At 41.0% G+C, this 22757-nt stretch overlaps 1 protein-coding gene across 1 annotated transcript; it reads right to left on the reverse strand.

The window, feature by feature from the left end:
- Nucleotides 1-232: 232 nt before the first annotated feature.
- Nucleotides 233-18205, reverse strand: FAM98A (family with sequence similarity 98 member A). Its single transcript, XM_015623217.3, has 9 exons — nt 17911-18205; nt 17631-17709; nt 14562-14710; nt 12850-12984; nt 9879-10063; nt 7589-7669; nt 6182-6298; nt 3606-3773; nt 233-2099 (listed from the first exon to the last, which is right to left on the reverse strand). The coding sequence occupies exons 2-9, from the start codon at nt 17681-17683 to the stop codon at nt 1350-1352; spliced, it is 1638 nt and encodes a 545-aa protein (XP_015478703.1). The 5' UTR covers nt 17684-17709; nt 17911-18205; the 3' UTR covers nt 233-1349.
- Nucleotides 18206-22757: the final 4552 nt, after the last annotated feature.

Genomic DNA, 22757 nt, shown 5'->3' on the forward strand with positions numbered 1-22757 from the left:
GTGCAGGAACATAACCCGTGAAACACATGCTCACACAGCCTAAGAATAACTGCACAGCAAGCGTACTATGAGCTGCTACACCAGGTCAGAGCGTATGGTACAGCTGGGACAACTGTAAAATAAAAAATAGAATAAAATAAAAAAAGAGATGATGAAAATCGAAATCCCCATGAATTCCCAGCTACTGTAGCAACTGCTTTTTACTGTTGAGGAAAAGAAACTAAAGCAAACAGAACATACAGATACTTTTATTGCTCACCTTTTATACAACAGCACACCTTCAGCCAGTTTCTTTCACAGCTTTTTGACAATGTTTATGTACACAAAAAACCCAGCAAGAAGCATTATGTGGCTTTCAGTAAAGAAAAAAACCCAAACATTAGAACACCAAACTCAGCCAGGTTGTGTTTTCTGCAGCAATAATAAAAGGGCTTCCTCCAGGCAGGAACTAATCTTCCCAGGCCGTAGTGCATTTCTTTAAAAAGACAACCCCCAAAACAAATTGCCCTAGATCTGCTGAGCCAGTGGTATTAATTTGCAAATAAAATAAACTTCAGTTTTTCGTTTCTTCTAGCTGATTTCAAGTAAAAATTAGGTTTGGAGGAGGAGCAACTTGTTTTGGATGGATGCAGGTCAGTTTGAATTGCTACACCTAACTACAGGCCTACACACACTATCTGTTCACAATTTAGCTTAGTTTGAAATGAATCTTTGCAGATTTTGGCGGCAGTCAGTCTCCAGAGTTGAGCGGGTGGGAAAACGCTGTTTAGCGGGAGATAAGGCTACTGAACATGGCATCCACAGTAGAGCTCAGATAACAAAAACCTCGTTTGTCGGAGGAGACCCCTGTGAGCGCACACACGCGCTGTAACATCACCGTGACTGAAACGAGAGGTCAGCAAGCTGAAAAGCAACGCTTCCAGGTTTAGAACATGTACCCCAACAATGATTTGGGGGGAAAAATGCAGAATTTCTACTGTGTACTGTAACAGACAAATTTGAGTGGTCTTTGTATTTCTCCAAATCAAAATAGAAGGCAAACACAGCAGGCACATTTAGAACAAAAGTGTTTTGAGCAGAGGGAACCAGTCCAACATCCAAAAAGCATGGCTATTAGTTGATGTTTAGGGTGCAGGGGGTAGTGACAATGTCTTTCATTAAGACAGTAGAGGTGGGTGAGGAGGAGAGGTCTACACAAAGTTGTGCTTTGCTCTATGCAAAACATCCCACCCAAAGAGATTCCACCTGCTGTGTACAAACCTGTACTAATTCAAGCAGCATTGAAGTCAGGCCTCTGAAACCAGGTTTCTATTATGTGAGCTCTGCTGAAGTGTAAATTTTTAGCAGCCTCAGCTGGTGAAGTGTCTTCCTTGTCCAAAGCCAGACTGATTATACTGATAACCTCCATGCTGGAAGTGCTGCTCAAACTGCCCTCCTTGATTAAAGTTCTGCCCACCTCTGCCCCCCCAGCCGCCTCCTTGACCTCCTCGGCCTCCGCGACCGCCACGGCCACCCCTCCCTCCTCCACGCCCACCCCCTCGGTCACTGTGGGACCCACCATCTTGGTATCTGTTGTCTTGCTGGTAGCCACCGCCACCACCCCCTTGGTAGCCACTTCCAGAATAAGAAGACGACTGGTAGCCACCATAGCCTCCTCCTTGGTAGCCACCACCACCATGGTAGCCACCTGTTTGAAAACCTGCATCTCTGTAGTTGCTCTCCCTGTAGCTGCCATCCTGGTAGCCACCACTTCCGCCATCTGTCCAGCCTCCTTGAAGCTTGTTTCCTCTTCCTCCTCCTCTGCCGCCATGATCATAACCACCACGTCCTCCTCGTCCCCCTCGATCATGGCCTCCTTGTTCATGACCTCCTCGCCCTCCGTATGATGAGTCATAGCCTCCTCTTCCTCCTCGGTCGTGACCCCCATGGTCATAACCTCCCCGCCCTCCATAGGAAGAGTCGTAGCCACCTCTTCCTCCTCTGCCACCGCCTTGCTGCGAGCCACCCTCTGGTCTTTTCTGCCACGGTGGCATCTCAGGAGGTGGAGGTTCAATTTCATTGGGCCTTCCTCCTCTGTCAGGCACTCTGCCCATTAGCACCTGCAAAGGGAAAGGGAAAACTGCCATAGGAGTTGTGACGCCTCAAACCAGAGTCACATTTACTGAGACACACCACACACAGCACCCACTCCAATGTTTTTACATCCAGAGGCAAATTTTGTGTGTTTGAATGTGACAGACCTCTGTCTCCAGATAATAAAAAGTTAAACAGGCATTATCTAGTACTTGAAGCACTGCTAACAAAACAAGTCAGGAGACCTGTGCTATTTGTTCAAACAGCAGGCACACCACTTTCTTTCCCTTAACGCTTTATTAGTGCAGACTGCTAAACTCAAGCACAAGTACAATGCAACAGAGTCTCTCTCATAATCAGTGCTCTGAGTTGCTGCAGAAGCCAGTGACTCGGTAAATAAAGGACAAAAAATCGCATTTTTCAGTGAAGATATGCAGAAACTTAATGACAGGTCAGAGACAGCACTGATCAGAGAGAAGCAAGACTCTAGAGGTCTTCAGTTGTCTAAGGATGGTGTGACCGTAAAAATTTAGCAAGGCAAAATGGGACAGAGCATCTGTACTGCTTAAAGTACATATACATATATATAAAACAATATAACAAAGGAACTTCAACAGAAATAGGCTACTTTGCTATTTCATGCTACTGTCTTGGGAAACATTTAATATTGATAATGGAGATAAATTAACAGATTATGCACCGGCAGCAGGGCAGTACTGCATTCCTGCTAAAACACGCATTACAGTCTGATAAGACTCAGTCTCTCTAACTACTTTTTTTCTTACACACCAATAACACTAAAAAGGTGCAGAAATTATTTGAACTGTATGGGCTGTGGCCAAATCACCACTATTCTCTCCTAAATTAATTAGAACTTTACCTGAGGTACAGTTGATACTCAGAAGGTAGAAGAGCATGCACCTATCCCCACAATTTTAAAGCACCAAGTTTGCTGCTGTACATAGCTACTGAGCTGCAAGCTCAGCACGTACTTTTGTGAGCCTATTACTCTTGTAAAATCATAATTTTTAAAACAAGACCAATTGTTTAGTCTAAGTCATGTTTCTACTATGTCATTATTAGAATTATACATTATTATACACTTGACTATAATCTATTTGTGTACCCAGGCCAATCTAATTTGTGGGATCCTTGCCATGTGATCTTGGTACATTCTATTTACACAGACCAGAAACACAGTTACTATGTAGGTGTTACATAGACATGGTGACAGAATCAGGTAGCAGCAGGGTAATGGCTTCAGTAATTCTGGTAAAACAGAGCAGGCCTACTCCCACTGAAAATAATCCAAGCATTTTTTACTGCCCCAAAGAAGGGGCATTGTGAACCTCAATAGCTGAAATTACACTATCCATAATCCACTGATGCATTATCTGGAACATATAAACACCAAATTTCTTATCCTTTATTTCCAAATTCCACTTACAATCCTGAAAAAAAATAGGATTTATTACTACATTCAGGTTACTTAAATATTCCTAAAAGAAAAAGCCATTTGTCACCAAAGGTACCTTATTGATGGCACATGCAGTTTTCTCTCGGATGGACCCACTGCTGGTTCTCATAATCTTTGACAGATCTTGCCGAGCTGCCAAGAGATTTGCAATTGATATAGTGCACTTAGTAGATAAGAGGGCACGTTTTGGCTGGTAGACTTTAGCCAGTTTTTCTGTTTGACTCTGTTGGAGCAAAGAAAAATAAAACCCAGTCACTTAAAGCAATGGGACATCTCATCAAAAGAATCAAATCAGCACTGAATAACAAGGCATTACTGCAAATAGAAAAAAAAAAATCAAAAGAAAAATGAAAAATCAGTGAGAATCACTTTATAACTGAGGATTACTTCAATAAACTTAGCATTTGTCACATTATTTTCTTAAGTAAATAGGAAACACAATTTTGACTGAAATGCTAAGACACCAAAGATCTGACAATTTTAACACTATATACATGCAGACTGTATTACTTCCAGGCAGTCAAACACAGAATAGAAGTGTGCCATATAGTTAATAGAAATTACTGCTAGAATCCAGAAGATACTGAAAGCAAAACACATCTGTGTTTAGCCACCAGACCTCCTTCTGTGCCTTCACTCTGATCTGCACCCATTCCAGCTGGGCCAGCATCAGCCCATCTCCAACACTTATCAGCAGAAAAAGGTCTTGTTAACTCTTTTCACTCTTCATTCCAGTCAGCTTCTTCACAAAGACAAGGCACCGAGAGGGACTGGCAGAGCTAGAAATGAGATCCCATGCTCAACTTTGCCTTGTACACAATGTCTCTTTCTCTACTGCCTTTCAGCATTAACCATTTGGGCTTTTTTGAACACCTCAAAAGTTTTCCAGCTGAGACACAGGAGAAATCTGTGCTACTATATACGAGTTACTACACAAGTTACATCTCTCTGCAGCTATCAACAGAATATAGTGTGTGATGTAGTTAGGATAAACCAGATTGCCATCTGAATGCAGATGACAGCAGTGGAGACAGGCATATCAGGTTTTCCAACATATCTTAACAGTGCAAAAACTTAGGACCACATTCTAAAATCCTAAAATTTTCCATCCAAAGAAAACTGGAATATGACACTGGCTAAAGGTAGGAAAAGCAAAAATATTTACCAGAGTGTTTTTCCCTGGTAAGTTTGACTGAACTCTGAGCACAGTATTTTGGTCCTGTGATGCTGTTTTAGGTGAAACTTGAAATTTTAACTTCAAAAAAATACATAATAATAGGAAGTAAACCCTGCAAGGGTTTTTTTCCCCCTCTTGTTTCCACTATCTGGAGAAGTGGTTATTTAGTCATACTATTGTATTCGATACTTTTCAAATAAAAAAAACCCCAAACTTAGCTTCTTAAAAGCTACTTTTAAAGCAAACTGCATTTTATGTCTGGAATACTACAGCAACATTCTCCAAATTTGTACTGTTATGCTTCTAAAAAAATATTTGCATTCTTATAGCTATAAATGCATATATACAATTTGTGGGTTCTATGAAAATATTTTGTGCGGCTAGTCAAGTTCAAAAATACCTGAGAATTCCTAGAAAAAAAACCAAAACCACATGGATAAAGATGCCAAAGATGTAACACAATTAGAAATCCCTGTTTTTTAAACATAATTCACATTTTTACTCATTTTTATTAGCTACTAAAATATTTAAACAGTCTTTAGTCATCTACTAGAAAGCCTGAAGAATACAAGGTTTAATATAGAGTGCATCAGTAGAAGCCCTACTCAGATGATGAAACAGAAAATGGGACAGGTCACAGTTTATTATTAAAGTATAGTTGCTTTCTGAAGAAAAAAAAACAACCCACTCAATGATTCTATGTGTCACAGTTTAGCACTAATAAATCAGTCTCAAACACTGTCAGCAGCATACTTAAGACAATGTCAGCAGATCTGGTTTAGTCCTGGAAAATAAATTACATGTACTATTTTTTAAAATCCTTTAATTTCTTTCTGACACATAGGAAATACAGAAACCCTAATTATTTCTAAAAGCAGATTATGTATCATGTACTCAAGGGAGAACAGATCTCATGTCACAGCCACTTGCACGGTTCAAAGACAAAAGAAGCACATAAAGCATTACCCTGTCTATGAGGTAAGAACAAGTAGTGCCTTAGCAGCTTTTCTCATGTGCATCTGTGGAGCTGTGATTGCAGACACACTTTGAGTTAAGGAAATCTGATCGCTGTGGACGGCACAAAGATAAGGGATGGTCAACAGGAAGATGTTTTTCTACCATCACACAAGACACAGCACTTAATGGTTTGCATTATGGTACTCTGAACATGACTGGATCAGTAATCTCTACTTTTTCCAGTGGCTTTGGTATGTAGTTACACACAGTTTGACTTCTCATTTTACAGTCTGATTTAACATCCAACAAATCAGTTTTAAGTAAAATACTTTTAATCACCTTTCATTGTCATAAACTTTTTTATAAACTCAAAACAAAGCCAGACAACTCCTGCAGTTATTTTTGACTCATGAAGGACAAAACAATGATGCAGTTTTCCAGAGATACTTATTATAAAGGTTACCATCAACCAGGACTTCACAGCAAGTTGTCTGTACCTTAGCTCTATCTGACCAGCCAAAGGATTGCACAGTAACATCCAAACGTTTGACTAACAGTTTTCTTCGGACTTCGTATTCGTTGACTATGGCTTGATTAATTGCTTCAATTTTTTCCTGAAACAAAAATGTGCAAACATAATCTATAGATTAAAGTGTTTCTACTTAATAAACTATGTGGATGGAAGAGAGTATGACACAGAGACACTATGCAGGGCTTAAGACTGCAATTATCTACCTTGTCAAATGGACTCACAGCCAAGCTGTGCCAGCTGATGTTATTTTCCTGAAGCTTCCAAGGCTCATGTTCAGCCTTCTACCATTTCTAACAGCATAAAAACTGCACAGATTGCTGAGGCATTTCCCAACATCCACCAGGACAGAGAAGCAAAGGTGAGAAGATACTACAGGTAACAAGCTGAAGCAAGGGCATATGTAACTCCTAAGAAACAGGACATCCCTGTACCCTCTTAAAAAGTAGTAAGCTTAAGGACAAAGATAGAGCAAAGATGAAGGACTGAAAGTACATATAGTACTCTAAGATGATCTTGATTAAAGCACAGTCTGTCTACAGGCGAAACAACAACGTGTCCTATATGAAAAATTAATCATGAGAAACACCTGGTAGCAGACAGTGGTTTAGTTAGAGCAGCAGGTGAGATATGCACCGTTAGGGAAATAATATTTCTATTTAAAGAGCCTGGCTGGAGGGAGGGCAGCAGAGTCCACTTCCAGTCTCAACAATACAAGCACTGAAGGAAGCAGACTGCTGGAAGATGATGTGTTTCAGCCTTAAGCAAGAGAGACAAGAGAGACCTGAAGTCTTGAAGCAGCAGCCATAGCACTGAGCTTGGTGCAGCAGCAGTGATTAACCCAGGCACCATGCTCCTAGTACAGCAGGTGACAAATCCCAGCAGGAGAAGATCACAGCCCCACAGCCTGGGTGTACAATGTCTCCCTGCAGCTCCTACCTGCATACTCATTGCCTCTTGGAGAGACAAGGAAGGAAGCAGACTACTCCAAATGAGAAAAAGAAGGGGATATTATGACCAGACCCACAGTTTAGCTAAAAAGAAGCAGCCATGACACCATCTCAGCAGGACCAGGTCACACAGACAGTGCTGGCAAAGGGCAGGAGAGGAAGGTTTAAGCTACTGCACAAACATGCTGGTCAGCACCATCACCATAGATCTCTCATTCTGAAAAGTTTAGCCTGCACCTGGACCTAGAGATTCATGTAAGATACTACCAGTTGCTGTACCTTTATTGCACCAACATATACATTATACTGCAAGAAATTATCTTGTCTTCAGAAAGAGAAAAATCACTTTTCAACATTCAGAATCAAGATCAATACTTTGTATACTTAAAAAAGGGAAATGGGCTCTAATACCTGCAACTACTCACCCAGTGAGCTGGTCCCAGTTGTTTCTTCAATAAAGGTTTTCCAACATGATTAGGTGGAACCTTTGCTAGAGTTTCCTTCAGCTGTTAGGAGACATATAAAAATATTAGCTTTGGCTAAAAAAATTATTTTTTGAAAATTCAAATTAAAAGAGGACTACTGGACAGTCAAAGGCATGACACAGCAACCTCTAATATCAAGTTATTTTCTCTGGAACAGAGAGCCAAGCACACTTTTTTTGGAAAGCAACTGATTTTAGATCTCTGGTAGTCTCAGCTATAATTATTTAAAAATTAAGGGAAGGGGCTGTAGAATAGATCTACAGTTAAAGACACCATGAGGTACTGCTACTCTTTAAGCCAGAGGGATTACTCTACATATCATCTATTTAATCCAGAAAATATCCCACATTTGTATCAAAAAGCTTATATTAAGACTATATGAAATATAACATGACCCAAAGAAGGATCCCTCTCTACAATCAAAAGAACAATCTTAATATGAAATTTTAAATCTAACTTGCATTTTAGGAGTTTGGGTACAACTTAAATTTATCCCATCTAAAAATTTCTTAGGACTTCAAGGGGGAAGAAATGGAGTAGCAGTGACAAAAACTTCCAAAATAGTTTGGAAAAGAAAAAATGCCAACCTGTTCATTCCAGCATGTGATCTAACATATTCAGTAACCTGGTTTTCCAATAGTACTGAGCCAAATTAATTTAAGATTTTAAACCTAAGTGCTTTCAAAGAGCAGAGGCAGTTCATTCAAGTATCAGCAGTTCCTTTTGTTAATGATCTACCACATTAAAAAACAGAGTCAACTACACAAAGATCCTACTTCAAACTGTAGTACATATGTGTGAAGAAAAAGTTAGATTGATTTTCACACTTTAAAACAGAATATTAACATTCTAAGACATTTTAAAAACAAGAACACTGATATCTTTTCATTTACAAAGTGAAGTAAGTTTTTCAGTTATTAGTCAGCTTTAGTCATTCTCAAATACTGCTAACATGTGAAGTATTCAAACTGTAAACACTAGTTATATACAATTTCTGCTAAAACTGTAGGTTAGAAATTCCTGATTGCATTTCATTATGCTGTAAGGATGGTTAAGGAGGAGGTAGGCTTACAGAGTCATTGAGAGAATATTTATTTAACCTTGCTAGACAGTGTAAAAGAGAAGTATGTTAGGAAAACAACAGAATTTCCAGATTAAAGATTTTAATCTACTTCATATTCTGTATTTTTAGACTCCTTCAACAGCAAAGCTTCCTAGCATTGTCCATTATTATGAATATTTTCTGCCTTTTATATAAAATAGAAGCACAGCATTTCTTATGTGTCTGTGTAATGCCCATAGTGATTCCAAAAACAGAAAAACTGCTTCCATTCTACACCTTGGCCTTCTGAGGGAAAACCATCCTCCTCCTCCTCTTAGAAAGGTCAAACCAAACTGATACCTTGCATAGAAACAAAACACTATTCTCAATTTCTTGGTTTTGTTTAAGTAAAATGCAACTAAAAGGTCTGTCAAACTCGGAAAGTGTTTTGGGGAGCTCTGTAATCACAGAATATTCTGCATTAGAAGGGACCCATATCTGATCTTTAAAGTTACCAAGGGTTGTTTTCTGCTGTTCTACTCTCCCACATCTCACAAATTCAGTCACTAAATGTGACTTAAAAGCTTTCTGTCCCCGACCCTTGGTCTGTGCACTGGACATTCCATTCCATTTAATTCCTCTGATTTAGAGAAGTTATTCAAAAGTAAATTTATTTTTTAAAAAGATCACAACAGCATGGAGAACACACAAAGGAAAGAATAAAAATAAATGTAATCACAAGAATTGATGAAGTCTTAGGGTAAAGGTGTTAAGTTTTACTTTAGTTACACCACCTTTTAACAAAAATGTCTGTAAACATTAGGTTCCCATACAAATTTGTTTAGGTGTATTTCCTGAAAAACATTTCTCTTTAACATTCTTCCTGAGGCCTAAGCTGAGCATTTTCTATGTCTTCTGCAACAAGTGATGGCATTAAAACCAAGAGGAGTCACCCTGGAAGGCGATGACAGCAGTAGTCCCTGACCTCATGCCCTGGCATGGAAAAAGCCTTTAAAATAATTTTCAAAATTCTGACTCTTTGCACATGCAGTGAAAACACATTAACTGTCCTTCACAATTCAAACACTGGAGTTCCACAAGAGACAAATCTCACTCAGGTAGCAGAACTATTTTCCATCAAAACAGTAACATCATAAATATTCCTATTTTTCTTCCTTTGGATCTTACCTTTTTTTCAATTCCGCTGAAGAACTGGAACATTGTTATATTGGCGGGAGGCTTGGACATGCCTAAAGCAATACAGATGCCTTTTAATTCCTGAAAGACTTCACTGCCACCTCCTTCCTGGACTTTTTTAGGAGGGGCATTCACACACAGCATTCTGGCAGCTTCCAGTTCTGAGATGAGGTATGCTGGGGTAAGAAAAATCAGATTTGACCATCAGATATAGCAGAGTTACTTTGAAGCCAGTGAAAGCTCAAGTGCTTACAACCAACAAACGTGCAAATGGACTGTTTTAGATAGAGTGAGGGATAGAAATTTTATATCTACAGAACACTCATATTAACAATTATGAGATCAGTGCTAGAAACACAACAAATAGAGGACAGGTTTAGTACAACCAATTAAAGCAAGGAAAAAAAATCTTATGATTCCAGCAGGTTTTAATCCTACAGTTCAACAGAGGACAGCTCTTTTCCTTCAGGTTTTGCCCAGCAAAGACAGGAAACTAGGAACATGGAAACAAGCAGGATGAGGGACTGGGATGTGCATTTTAGGGTAGACAAGCAAGCACTTCTTGACACTCTAGGAAACAAGCAAGGAAACATGAAGAGAGAAGTGAAATGTTGGATGAATCTCATCCACTTCCCCACACAAAATGTAGAGTGGAAGAATAATCCCACTGAGAAATACTACTGAGAATTCATGTTTACAATAAGTTCCGAAAGGAAAGCTGTAACTGATGAAATAGAAGCTAGAATAGCTGAAGTTTTCTTCAATATCAGAACTGTAAGAGCCTATCATTACATTGTAACTCCTTTATGAAACATGAAGAGAAAAATCAAAATCACTATTTCTAAACAAAGTATATGCCCAGAATTTCAGCATCAGGTGTCACTTACAGTGATATAAATTTACAATGATATAAACAGCCTTTGTTTGCAGGTGTCACAACTTTAAGGTTTGAATTTTTTAAATGCACAAGTTTAACAGCACTTTTCTCAATAACCATAGTGAGTGACCATAGCAATAATGTACAAAAACGCTTTGAAAAATAAGGGAAACTGATACTGCAGACACGCTTGTGAGCAGGGAACCAAACCCACAGCAACACAAAAGAAGCTTATTATTTATAAAACTGGGACAGATAAAAAGATTAAGAAAAGAACACAGCATTTTAATGATATTTAGAATTCCTTCTAGATCTCTAGAACGTCTTCTGCTAAAGCTACAGAATACCTTATAAATAAAAAAAATCTTAGAATACATAAAGCAGAGATGCATCCTTTGTAATTTCTTTCAGCAGCACTTTATACAGGTTTTTCTTACACCGAATTTTGAATTATTTACACTCTTTTCAGGCCTACTGAAAAGGAAACTAGCATGAGAATTTTGTTCCAAAAATTTAAATCGCATTTAAGCAATCTTCAACCTCCTCTGACAACATGAATTTTAAAAGTCTATCATTAAGACAAATGTTCTTTAGATGGTGATTCTTTTTTGCACACCTCTTCTGAAACAGCCTGAAACTCTTGTACTTTTTGTTTTTACGGATGCCAGTACCTAACATTGTATCTGAGTGACGCTGCACATTAAGTCAATCAATCCTAACCACTTGGGTTTATTTTGTGCTTTCCTCTCCCAGCAATACTGCTACATCTTCCAAATGACATAAACTGTGCTGCCTTTCATTAAAATGTAAAATACCCTGGCACTCATTACAGAGGGTTAGTTATCCTGTTTCTCCTGAAAAAAACCCTAGTTTTATGGCTCAAATACAACAGGATACCCAATAAGTTCACTTAACGCAGCTAAAGAAAGCTATGCAACTATAGTGGTACATAAAAAAAGGAGTTTGGCACTACTGCAATTTCACATTTGACACTAAACACAGTATTCCTGCCAGATGGGATACCAGAGCTCCTGAACACAGCCTTATATGACCAAAACGTACATCCCAAAGGACCTCTGGGATAAACTGTGTGTCATGGACAAGCCAAATTTATTGAATGGCTTGGCCTATAGAAAACAAGCTGAAGGGGAGATTAAGCTACAAAAAATTCAGATTAAGTCTAATCATCTTTCTCCTACTGTTGAAATACAGGAACCTATTCTGTAATTCATTTCGTGTATCTCAGATGAAGGCAGAACTAAATTTCTGTTTTGAAAATTTAAAGAATCAGCAGCAACTAAGGAAGCAAATAAAACATTAACTCTTCTTGAATTTAAAATGAGATTAAAATTAGTACTACAATTTCTAACTTTGAGGCTTGTATTTTTTTATTACAATGTGACTTGATATCACACACCTTTAACAAATGTAAGTACTATTTCTTCTCCTCTAAGATTTCATAAGCAGAAAAAAAAAACAAACAATTTAGCTATTGAGATCTGATGGATGGAAAAGCAATTACCATGGCTAATGTTAATTTCCTTTCAACCAGCAGAAAGCAACAGTGAAGCTGTTTACTAAGGATAATGATCAAAAGAACTGGGAGTTGGGATAAAACATTCTCTCATAACAATTCTGACTGCCGTCAGTGTATGAAAACACAAGTTTTGTTGCACCTTGCAAGTCATCACAGCATTTTAGAGGGAGCCTCTAAAATTATGATGCATCTGATGTTAGTGGTCTTTTTTAAAACCATGCTAAATAGAGTTCAGTGGCTAAATTCTGGCACAAGTGTTCAAATAATTCCCTCTTTGTTGCACCTTTTGAGAAGTAATAGGACAGGCTTTCTGCTCATGAATGTGAAACAGGTTAATACTCAGAATATTTTCCATCTTATACTCACTCCATATTGACTGTTAAAGCCAGAAATATTATACTCTGACACTGTAAATTACAGAAAAAATAATGCATATTTTTAGGTAACTAACTTTGTGGTAAACAAACCAGTATCTCATCAAGTGTAAGAAACAGTATTGTGAATCTTACAGAAGACCAGATTTGCTTGAAAGCACCCTTTTAACTTACTAAGCAGCAAGAGACAGTTCTTTTGATTATGAAGGCGTTTTGTCACATCTCCTGATGTTAGTGACGCATATGGACAGTTCATTTCAGACAGCAACCCACTCATTTCAAGTTGAAATTCTTCTGCTTCATTTGGACCTTAGAAAGAAAAGAATAATCATTCATTCACTGCTAATACATATGGGGCTATGATTAGAATGAATTAGCTATTTAAAAAATAAATCTTTTGCTCGAGTTGCTATTTAACATTAAGATCTGTTTCTAATGGAGGCCAAGTGAATTTCTTGGGCTCCTCCAAGACACAGCACAACCTATTTGGAACCATGATATGCTTCATTAGTATAAAATTATGTTTCACTGACAGCTTTTCCAAGCTACAACAGGCACTGGAAACTTCTACAATGAAAGGGGACATCAAAAACATCATAAATTTTACAGTAGTTATTTTAAATATCAATTATCTCTTCCCATTACAAATGTATCAGATGGTTATGACAAAATCATGAATAATAAATATGGCTTATGAGTTCTCACTTTTTTCTATTACTTCTCCCTGTAAACTCACATTTGTCAACCGATTTTATTTCATAATTTCATTTTTAAAAATAATTAAGTCATGTAAACCAAACCTTTGACTGATATTTCTGTCAAAATTTACTGAAACTAATCAGAATTTGCTAGGTAAAAAAACACAGTGATGAGAAGTAACATCTTTTATCTTCTGGAAAGACACTTCAACCCCAAATGTCTGCTATTCCCAAACTCAAGACATACAAAATGAAGATAGGACCTGACAGCACTCCAGCTAACATGTTTCTATCACATGTTTAAAGAATTTGAAATAGGTGCTGGAAGACTTCTGGATTGTATTTTTAAACAAAATATTTTTAAACAAAACATAGAATAGGAACCTTATACTACTAAAAGGGATGAGAATGTACTGTTACAGAGAAAGAATGTGAAATACACTCGAAGAATGAACAGGTCAGAAACAGAGAAAGGGAAGTAACAGATGCTGAGGCAAAAGGCAGCAACCTTTGGCCAATGAGCAAATACAAAGCTAAGCTCATAAAGGCATTATGAGTTAACGTATTAGATATTCAGGAATATGGGTTATCATACCAATTTAACAATTTAAGCTGTAGAATGTAATGACAAGAAAATAACTTTTTCTTTGAAAGCTAAGGTTTGTTTCCTCCACCAAAACGAAAAACAAAAAAAAACATTTTCAGGCTCCTTCTCAGAGCGTTTCATGAAGAGAGAAAAATTCATAGCAAGCACAGAGTTAAGGGAACCAACAGTGAAAAGAAAATATGGTTACTGTAGTCATGAGAATGTTACCTTGAACACTAGTACTACTGACATAAAAATTACAAACAAAAGCATGGAAATAAAAGTATTCTCACAATCTAATAAAAACCCCACTAGCATTAGTGTTTCCCTATATTCATCTAAGAACTTTAAGAAACAATATGGTTGAAAAATTAAAAGAAAAAGCTTTTGAAGGAAAACATTTTCAGGAAAATGTTTGATTGCCACTATTATTTCAACCTCTACTGGTTGCCCATTAGGCAAATTTGAGGTGGAAAATATCCAAAATCTGGCAGTGTGCAGTCAAATACTCCCTGGTACAACAGACACTGCCAGCCCTAATCTCTGTGGCATGCAAGAACACACAGTAAGTGCATGCTTGTGCTGGAGTTATGACTACTTACTGTTGGTTGCCTGCACGTTTTCCTCTAGTTTACAGAACAGCCGTAACTCAGATACCAACCAAGCACAGAGTTTGGTGAATTCAGGGGAACTGGCTCCATGAGAGACTGCCTGAGCCAGCGCTCCGTCGTCTAACAATGGACCTTTGTAACTGAGAAGTAAAACAAAAGCACAGTTTATTAATGTTTGCTGTGACCAATGTACTTTGATAGATTTATTTTATGCTGTATACATATTGAGAGCTACAGCCACAACACATCTGCAGTGCTGATCTCCTGGAGTGGTGATTCCTGGACTAAACTGCAGCAAGCACCACACTGAAAACATCAGCATAAACACAGAATTTGTGTGCACATTAACTTACCATCAGAGACCGTGCCACAAAATACCATCAAAGATTTCCTCCTCCAGAATGTTACCATGTACTTCTCTGCCTCCATCTGAAGATGTTACTGACAATAGACCTATCCAGGGCAACTGCAGTCTCAAAGAATCCTTCCTGAGCTCTACATACCGCTTTACGGTATGTTGGATAATTACTGCTTAACAAGTGCACCTTTTCTGTCACTTCCTATCACGTATGAAAGAGCTGCCTTACAAAACAAAGCCTTTGATAGAAACATTACAAAAGTGATATGCATAATAATATCCTCTCTTGAAAAAGCAATCTCTCTAAACATACACAAGAAAAAATAATGGAATTGGTTCTTTGCATAAGCAAAATAAGCTAAAAATCAGACCTAGAGTAAAGAAAGCATGAGTTTATAGAACAGATCCTTGAAAGCATAGTTCTGAGGACATTTGTGTACTGATCATCTCTCAGGGGGAGAATGAAGAGTAGAGAGAAGGCTGCCTTATTAACCAGGTAGAAGCACATGCTAGAGTTTACTTGAGTATTTTAGAAAAAAAAGGTATAATATTATTTTGATATACTACCCTCAAAAGAGAAAGACATCCAAGAATGCTCATAACCAACAGAACTCTCTCTTGGAAACTTCTGGGTAAAATCACCCACTACACCACAACAATCCAATGAGTCCAGGCAACTCTCTTGGCAAACCTCAGGAATAAAAGAAAACATCTCAAACTGAAATGTAATTCTCCTCACTCTGCTCCTGTGCTTAATACCACACACAAAGGATCTGGCACTCACTGTAGTGGCCTGTTACTTCAGCCAAGTAAAATGAAGAAGCCACACTCAAAAATAACTTTTACCTCACAGAGCAGCTTGATTTGTGACACAGTTAATCTACTGGCAGCTGGTGGGAAGCTGTAATCTCATGTATTACAACCCTACTGCATGACCACAGTAGGCTGGACTCTTCAAGAGGCTAATTAGAGCAAGTTCCAGTCCCATCCCACAGACATTTCAGGCCTACATGTGTAGGTCTGGGAACATCTGGGACTCAGAACAGAAGCATCCAGTTACAGATCAAAGTAGAAAAGAAGCAATGGCAAGCCTTTTGCTTCAGCAGGATTGGGATTTAAGTCCCTGCTCAGATATTCTAGAGGCACCTTTACTAGAACTTTTTCTTTAACAAAGACAACATCTTGAGTGTGTTATTTCTTATAATTATGACTTCAGCTACAGATCAATCTAGCCAATAATCCGACATGCAGATTCCTAACTGCAAGCAGCTTTTTCCTTCTGTTTTTGCCAATAGCACATGTTCCAGAGCTATGTTCTTTTGGTAACACTGTGCTATCCCATATGTTTGCTTTTTCACCAGTTCGACAAACCAATTTACAATACAAGAGGCCACCATCTGAACACCTTGAGCACAATTACAAAAAGAAAGAGCTCACTAACATGTAATACTCTAAGAAAAAAAATCATGTGATACATTAGAAATATCTTCAGTATCTGATGAGAAAAAATAAGTTGAACCATGAAGACCATGGAGCTACTGCCAAAGCATAAAGCCTCAAACACCCCAGTCTTTCCAGACACCAAGAATCACAAGTCCTTTAGACACATGCAGTAGTTTTCCCAGTTGTTACCAATATTGCTGAGGTCTCATGTCTTCCATCCTCCAAGTTTTCTTTTTTTTCACTGTTGCAAATTTTGCTTCATAAAACTTACTTGTTCATCTACTTTCACTGTTTGCTTTACTTATTTATATCAAAAATCAACAACGCCTTCTCTCTATAATTGCACAAATCACAGCTCCTTCAAGCCACTAGTATCCCTTTAAACATATGACAGAGAAAATAAGCCAGTCACAGTATTTTCATTGTGGCAGAGCTGCCTTTTCACATTTCAGCCAGAGAAATACCTGCCAAAACAGAAGCCTACTTGTCAAGCTTTGCAACTATCATCACTAACTTAGCCTGGAAATACAATCTTTGTTGGAGCATAATGACTCTAGCCACAAAGTGATTTATGGGAATAGGGCCAATGTGAGTAAATACAGCTGTTTGCATAGAAGCAGCAGCAGAAGCGAAATTGTAGCTGCCTGATCTCTGAACTCTTGACAGTTTACAGACATGTGAGCTTACAGACGGATGTGTTCTCTATGCTCTCCCTCTCATACTTGTGCAACCTTTACTGACTCCGACAAAGTAACAGATATACACAGCAAAAGTCTCCTGTGCTAGACTACACTTTAAAAATGTAAAAAGGAAAGACACTTGCTCGTTTGCAACTATTTTTACTTCCCCACTCTCCCCCCCCCCCACTAAATATGAAGTCCGAAAGCTTTTTCTTGTCTGACGTATCTCTTTATCCCCTCCCACCCTCAGCTAGGTTCTGCTGAGTGCAGAACTGAGGAGCAACGAACCAGATGACATACAAGAACCAAGTCGACTAGCTCGCAGGGAAAAGCGACACGCTCGCCAAGGCCGTGCAGCTATAAACCTGTCCGTTTGCCTCGGGGCATCATCGCCAGCCCCGCTCTGGGGGCGGCTCTGACGAAAAGGGACCATTCCAGGCGCTGCCGGAGCCGCGGCCCTGCGGAGCGACAGCGGCCCCGCCTGCGCGGGGCGGACAGCGGCGCTGTGTCCCATGTGGGGCCGCCCTCTGCTCCCGGCCCACACCGGGAGAGCCCGCACCCCCGGCCCCGGACACCTACCCCAGGTCCTCCAGCGACTCCAGCACATCGTTCTCCAGGAGCTCGAACTCCATCCTGCGGCGGGGTACGAGGGGTGGACCTGCGCGACAGCGGGACTCAGCGCCACCAGTACTCGCACTCCCACCGCCCGCCATTCCCCCCCTTTCCAGCCCATCCCGGCCTCGAGAGGGGGACTCAACTCTCACCCCCCGCCCTGCCGTGAGGGAGAGCCCCCGGGGCCGCAGACCCTCTCTCCGCGCTGCCCATGCCCGCCCTCCTCCTCCAGCCCGGCACCACGCACCGCGCTCGCAGCTGCGCCGCCGACTGCCGGGTTGGCATCTCAGGGCGGGGAGCGCGGCGCCGCAGGCCCCCGGCCGCACTCTTCACCCGGCTTCTTTAGGACCGCCCACCCCGGTGCCTGACCGGCGCCGCCTCCGTCCGCTGCGATCTCCGCCTATCCGCCGATCGAAGTACCGTTGCTAAGCCGGGACATGGGTGCGAGGCCGGACAACGGGCCGGTTTTATGGGAGAAGAGCCCGGGACGAGCCAAGGATCTCACTTTTGTGTTCAGGCGCCGGAACGGGCAGACCCGGAAGAAGGACTCCTCCCTCCCAGCCGCGCAGCCCGCGCAGGAATGTGCTGCGGCGAGCGGCGTCGCGGCAACGGGAGGGGGAGGGGGGAAGACGGAGCGGCGGAAGGGTCAAACTGCGCCAGGGAGCGAGAGTGCGTCCCCACCCTGCAGGACCCCGCGCCACGGCCGGGACCACAAATCCCGGCACGCCTTGCGCGCGTCAGGGCTTTTTGCGGCGGGGCGCACGGCGCCGAATAAAATTAATAAAATTAATAAATCGAAACCGTTTCGATTCAATTACCAAATTAAATCCGCGGGTCTCGTTTTTCCGTCTGCTCCGTGGCCCGGCGGCGCGGGCTGCAGCGGTCGAGACGCGGCATTCAGGGATGCTGAAGGCAGCGCCGGGCGGGCTGAGCCTGCCTGACTCTGTGCTGGCCGGGAAACTCCTGGAGGCGACGCTCTGGCAGCTTATTTTTTTGAAATTATTTTAAATTCGGGGGGGAGGGGTGTAACAGCGTTCACTTTTTCTAGTTGCTCAGGTGCCAGCATGTTCGGAGGGAATGCCGCGGGCCTGGGCACAGATCCATCCTCAGGAAAAAAGCTGAGTTACGGGGCCCAAGGGGATAATTCTGCTCGCTCTGTGCAGCTCTGTGAGGCAGCACTGCCCGGCAGTCCCACAGAAAGCAGTGCTGGAAAAGAGTCACGGAGAAGAGGATGTGTTGGGATGGCTATGCCACGCTAGGGAAAGCCAAAACCATTCGTGCCAAAAATTATAGCAGCTGATGCTGCAGGAGAGGAGTCCTGTACTTCATGAAACTGCCCTTGGCAGACACAGAGAGGAAAAGCTGCAATCGAAATATGAATGATCTTGTAGCCTCAAGATAGGCATGTAATAAATGGAATTGATTCGTGCTAACTAAATTGTAACTATTTGGAAAGAGATTATTAGAAGCAATCAAGAGAATCAGTGTTACAAGGGAGATGTAGCCCTTTACAGATATTACATGTTAAAATTGAGGTTCACAATGTAGTTTGGAAGATAAATGATGTCCCAAGACGAAATCGACCTTGAGATGGACAAAGTTGGAACGACTTTAGGCATAGGGCCTGAAAATTATTAAATGTAAGAATAATTAGTGGACCTACATAATACAACGCTTAGTACACACATGCAAACCTGTGAGGCTAACCAGAGGACCACGAGGATGAGTGTAAACCTTCGTCAAAAGACCACCAAAAGAAGACTGAAGACCCCCTAACAACAAGTGAAGCGTGTGCCGTGAAGAATAGCGATGTAAAATTAAAGAACTGGAAATAGGAGGAGGCTTACGGGAAACATTAATGAATATGTATATAAATTTAGTTTGAATTGTTTTGTTTTGTATGTGAGGCAGGGTGGGAAGCCCTCTCCATACCCCGGCCGGTTTTGTTTATGCTTTAATTATTCTTAATTACGGCAAATTACATATATAAATTGTATTTTTTTGCTAAATTGTGTTCTTTTACTAAATTTTATTCTTTTATACCAAATTACTGTTAAATTTACTAAATTGTATTAATGTTTAACTAAACTGCTGTTAACTCAATAGACCTATTGTCAAACTTCTAATTTCATTTGTATCTGGTAGAAGGATAAGGAAACAGTACCTTAAAGGACTAGAAAGAATACTTCACTAGCAGACAGCTCAGTCACCAGTTCTACTGCTACAAGACATGCCAATCTACACATTTAGGTGAAAATTACCTCATAAAGACTAAAATCTTGATGTCAGAGGAATAATACAGGCATTCTGCTTTGTGTATTTGCTTCTAGTTGTATAGTGGTTAGTACAGTGTAACCACAGCCCGCCTCAATTTTTTTAAAAATAAAGATAAAGACTTCTGGCAATCTGCCTTATCACTGCTGGGCTGTGAGAATTACTGAATTTTCCTTTAGGCCATTCATTTTTGATTCAAAGCACCTCAGGTGTTGTGTTTGGGAGCCTTGCCTGGGCGGATAGTCTAAACTGGAGATCTGGGGGATTAGGATTTTCCTCACAAATTCAACACTGCTGCAGAAGCTTGTGAGCTTTTGCTTGTTTGATTGAAAACTGTTTGGTTTTTGGTTTGTTGTTTTTGGTGGTTTTTCTATTTTTACGTAATGGTTGGATTCACCTTGCTTGCACAGGTGGAAGTGTACCAAGCTGGGCAGTAGGTCCACAGTCTGACCCTGCTCAGTTGCTGCTGCTGCTTGTAGTCATGATAATGTTTAGCCCCTATTTCTGAACCTTTTTTCTTTCCCTAAATATAGGGTTTTAAAGCATTCACAGGAGCAAGCAGTACACTAAACAATTCATTTTGTCACATGGACACTGTTCCTATGTCTGCTCCTGAATCTCCACATGTTGAAAAGCAAGGATTTTGTGCTAATTTCATGAGGACATTTGCTGTCATATACATTTACTGCTCAGATAAGCATGGGCACAGAAGGATCCTATTCATCTTGGCACTGAGCTGGTAACATCTGCCTTCTGAAACAAATAAATGTATTTCTTTCTTGGATTCAGTTGTGCCAATACTGCATGGTAGGGACAATTTGGAAGGCATCTTCTCCAGTCTGTATCACTCAGCTCCATATCTGCTTTAATATCCCTTCTGTGCTGTGAGAATCAGCAGTTCCATGAAAAACATAAGGATCTTGTGGCTGGGGAGGAGAACTGTTGGAGGTGTGATGCTCACCTGGAGCAGGCAGCCACAATTTTCTCCTGGGAAAGGGACAAAGCTTTGCTTTGCCACTGTGTCTTACCAGTCATGATTTTTTCTTTTTCTATCAACATAGGGTTTTTCACCACACAAATTTTGGAGGCATGGGAGGTGTGAATGGCCACTATGCAGCATCCTGTTCCCCCAAGGAGAAATTAATTTTGAGACTGGGCAGTTTCAGTTTTGAGTACAAGTGCTTCTTGAACAAAATAATACCGTCCTGAGCAGTCTGCTGTTGCACAGTGACACCCAGAGCTCTGCAGACGTGTTACTTCTGGAAGCAGCAGCCACTTGGGCTTTTGGCTCAGGGAAGGGCTGTAACTGGGGTAGATTTCCCTGGGCTACACAAGGCTCTGCAGATTTGTCAACCTGCAGAACTGAGCTCAACTCTCCTTGGGTTTGTGCTCTCCCTGGGGTAGGTTTGTTACAGCTACTTCCCTCTCAGCGCTGACTCACAGACAGCTGTAGGGCTGTGAGTGCAATGTGGCCCTCAGGCAGCTTGACTGCAACGTTCTGGCTGGAGCCATACATGACTCCCTACACTGTGTCACCACTGCAAACGCCATGTAATACTGATTTCTCCAATGGGAAGAAGCAAACTAACCAAGATTGCTGCTGTCCTCTTCATGGGACCCCAGTAAACCCCTCCTGGCCCCTTCAGCCCTGGGGGGATGAGGATGTGTGTGGTGGATATTGGTCAGGTGCTCCTAGGCTGTTACATACAGGTTAAGGAAGCTGGCAGCCCATGCTGCGGCTCTGCATCCCAAATATATTTATTCTGAGAGGTGTGAGGTGCTCCACTGCTTAGATGCCAGCTGTCATTAAACAAAGATAATTGGTTTCCTGTGTACTTGCCTTTGTGATTGATTGCTTTTGGTGCTTGAGATGCTTGGGAGCTCTGACTGAACAGAAACAGAATTCCTCCTTTGCATATTCTCTCACAGCTAATAAAGTAGAGCTGTAGTCCCTTCCTTCAGCTTTAACCAAAAGAACCTGTCACCAGTGTGAAGGAGGCTTGTTGAACTTGCCCAGGTCACTGAAGACACACCCTGACAGTTTAAACCTCACTTCCATAGGAAAGCTAGCCAAAGACAACAACTTTAAGGAAGGCTTTATTTCATTACAAATTACCTTCACAAGGTTTACACCACCTTACCTCAGGTCTTGCTGTTGGCTCTGTGGTTGTCAAAAATCCTATGACAGAGGCATGAAATATGAAATCTGTACTTGCAGAACAGCATAAAACATGAGTGTTACCAGATGCAGAGCGGTAAAGTGCTGCTAAGCACTTTTGTATTAAAATCGATTTTTTTTACTAATTTCTCTGAGGATGCTGCAGTTTCTTCAGCATCTGGATGCAACAGAATCCAGCCACTGTGCTGTAGCTACAAGCCCACTGTCTGCCAGATATACAGCTGGATTTGCCAGGTATGAAGGAATGTCAGTTCTGGCTCAAAGCATGTTCTGGTTAGCCAAATGGCCTGTTGTAGTATTAAATGAAACCAGATACCATGAAAGATCAAGAGCAGGACAATGACAAATGACATTCCCTACTATTCCAAGCTTCTGACTACTCTCAGCTCTCTGGACTTTCTTCAGTCCTTACTGCTGTGCTATCAGTTTCTGCCTGAGAGGATTAGAGTCAAGAGGGTACCAGGGCCAGCTGACAGGGAGACTGCCCAAGGCCGGTTATTAAGTGGATCCAAAGTCTGTGGGTGCCCGTTTGTGGGTGCCAGCAAACTGAGTGGGCCTCGAGGTCTTGCCATGATCAGGTATCTGCACCTGGAGGGAACACGGATCCAGGGATTGCTATTGGATAAATGAGCATCTGTCCT

This window comes from Parus major, chromosome 3, assembly GCF_001522545.3.
Source record: "Parus major isolate Abel chromosome 3, Parus_major1.1, whole genome shotgun sequence".
Lineage (NCBI taxonomy): Eukaryota > Metazoa > Chordata > Aves > Passeriformes > Paridae > Parus > Parus major.

Coding starts and splice junctions, on each gene's coding strand:
- FAM98A (XM_015623217.3), bottom strand. CDS start 17,683: ATGGAGTTCGAGCTCCTGGAGAACGATGTGCTGGAGTCGCTGGAGGAC. Junction 14,711..17,630: donor GAGTCGCTGGAGGACCTGGG/GTAGGTGTCCGG, acceptor TTTACTTCTCAG/TTACAAAGGTCCATTGTTAG. Junction 7,670..9,878: donor TCAGCGGAATTGAAAAAAAG/GTAAGATCCAAA, acceptor GTCTCCTAACAG/CTGAAGGAAACTCTAGCAAA.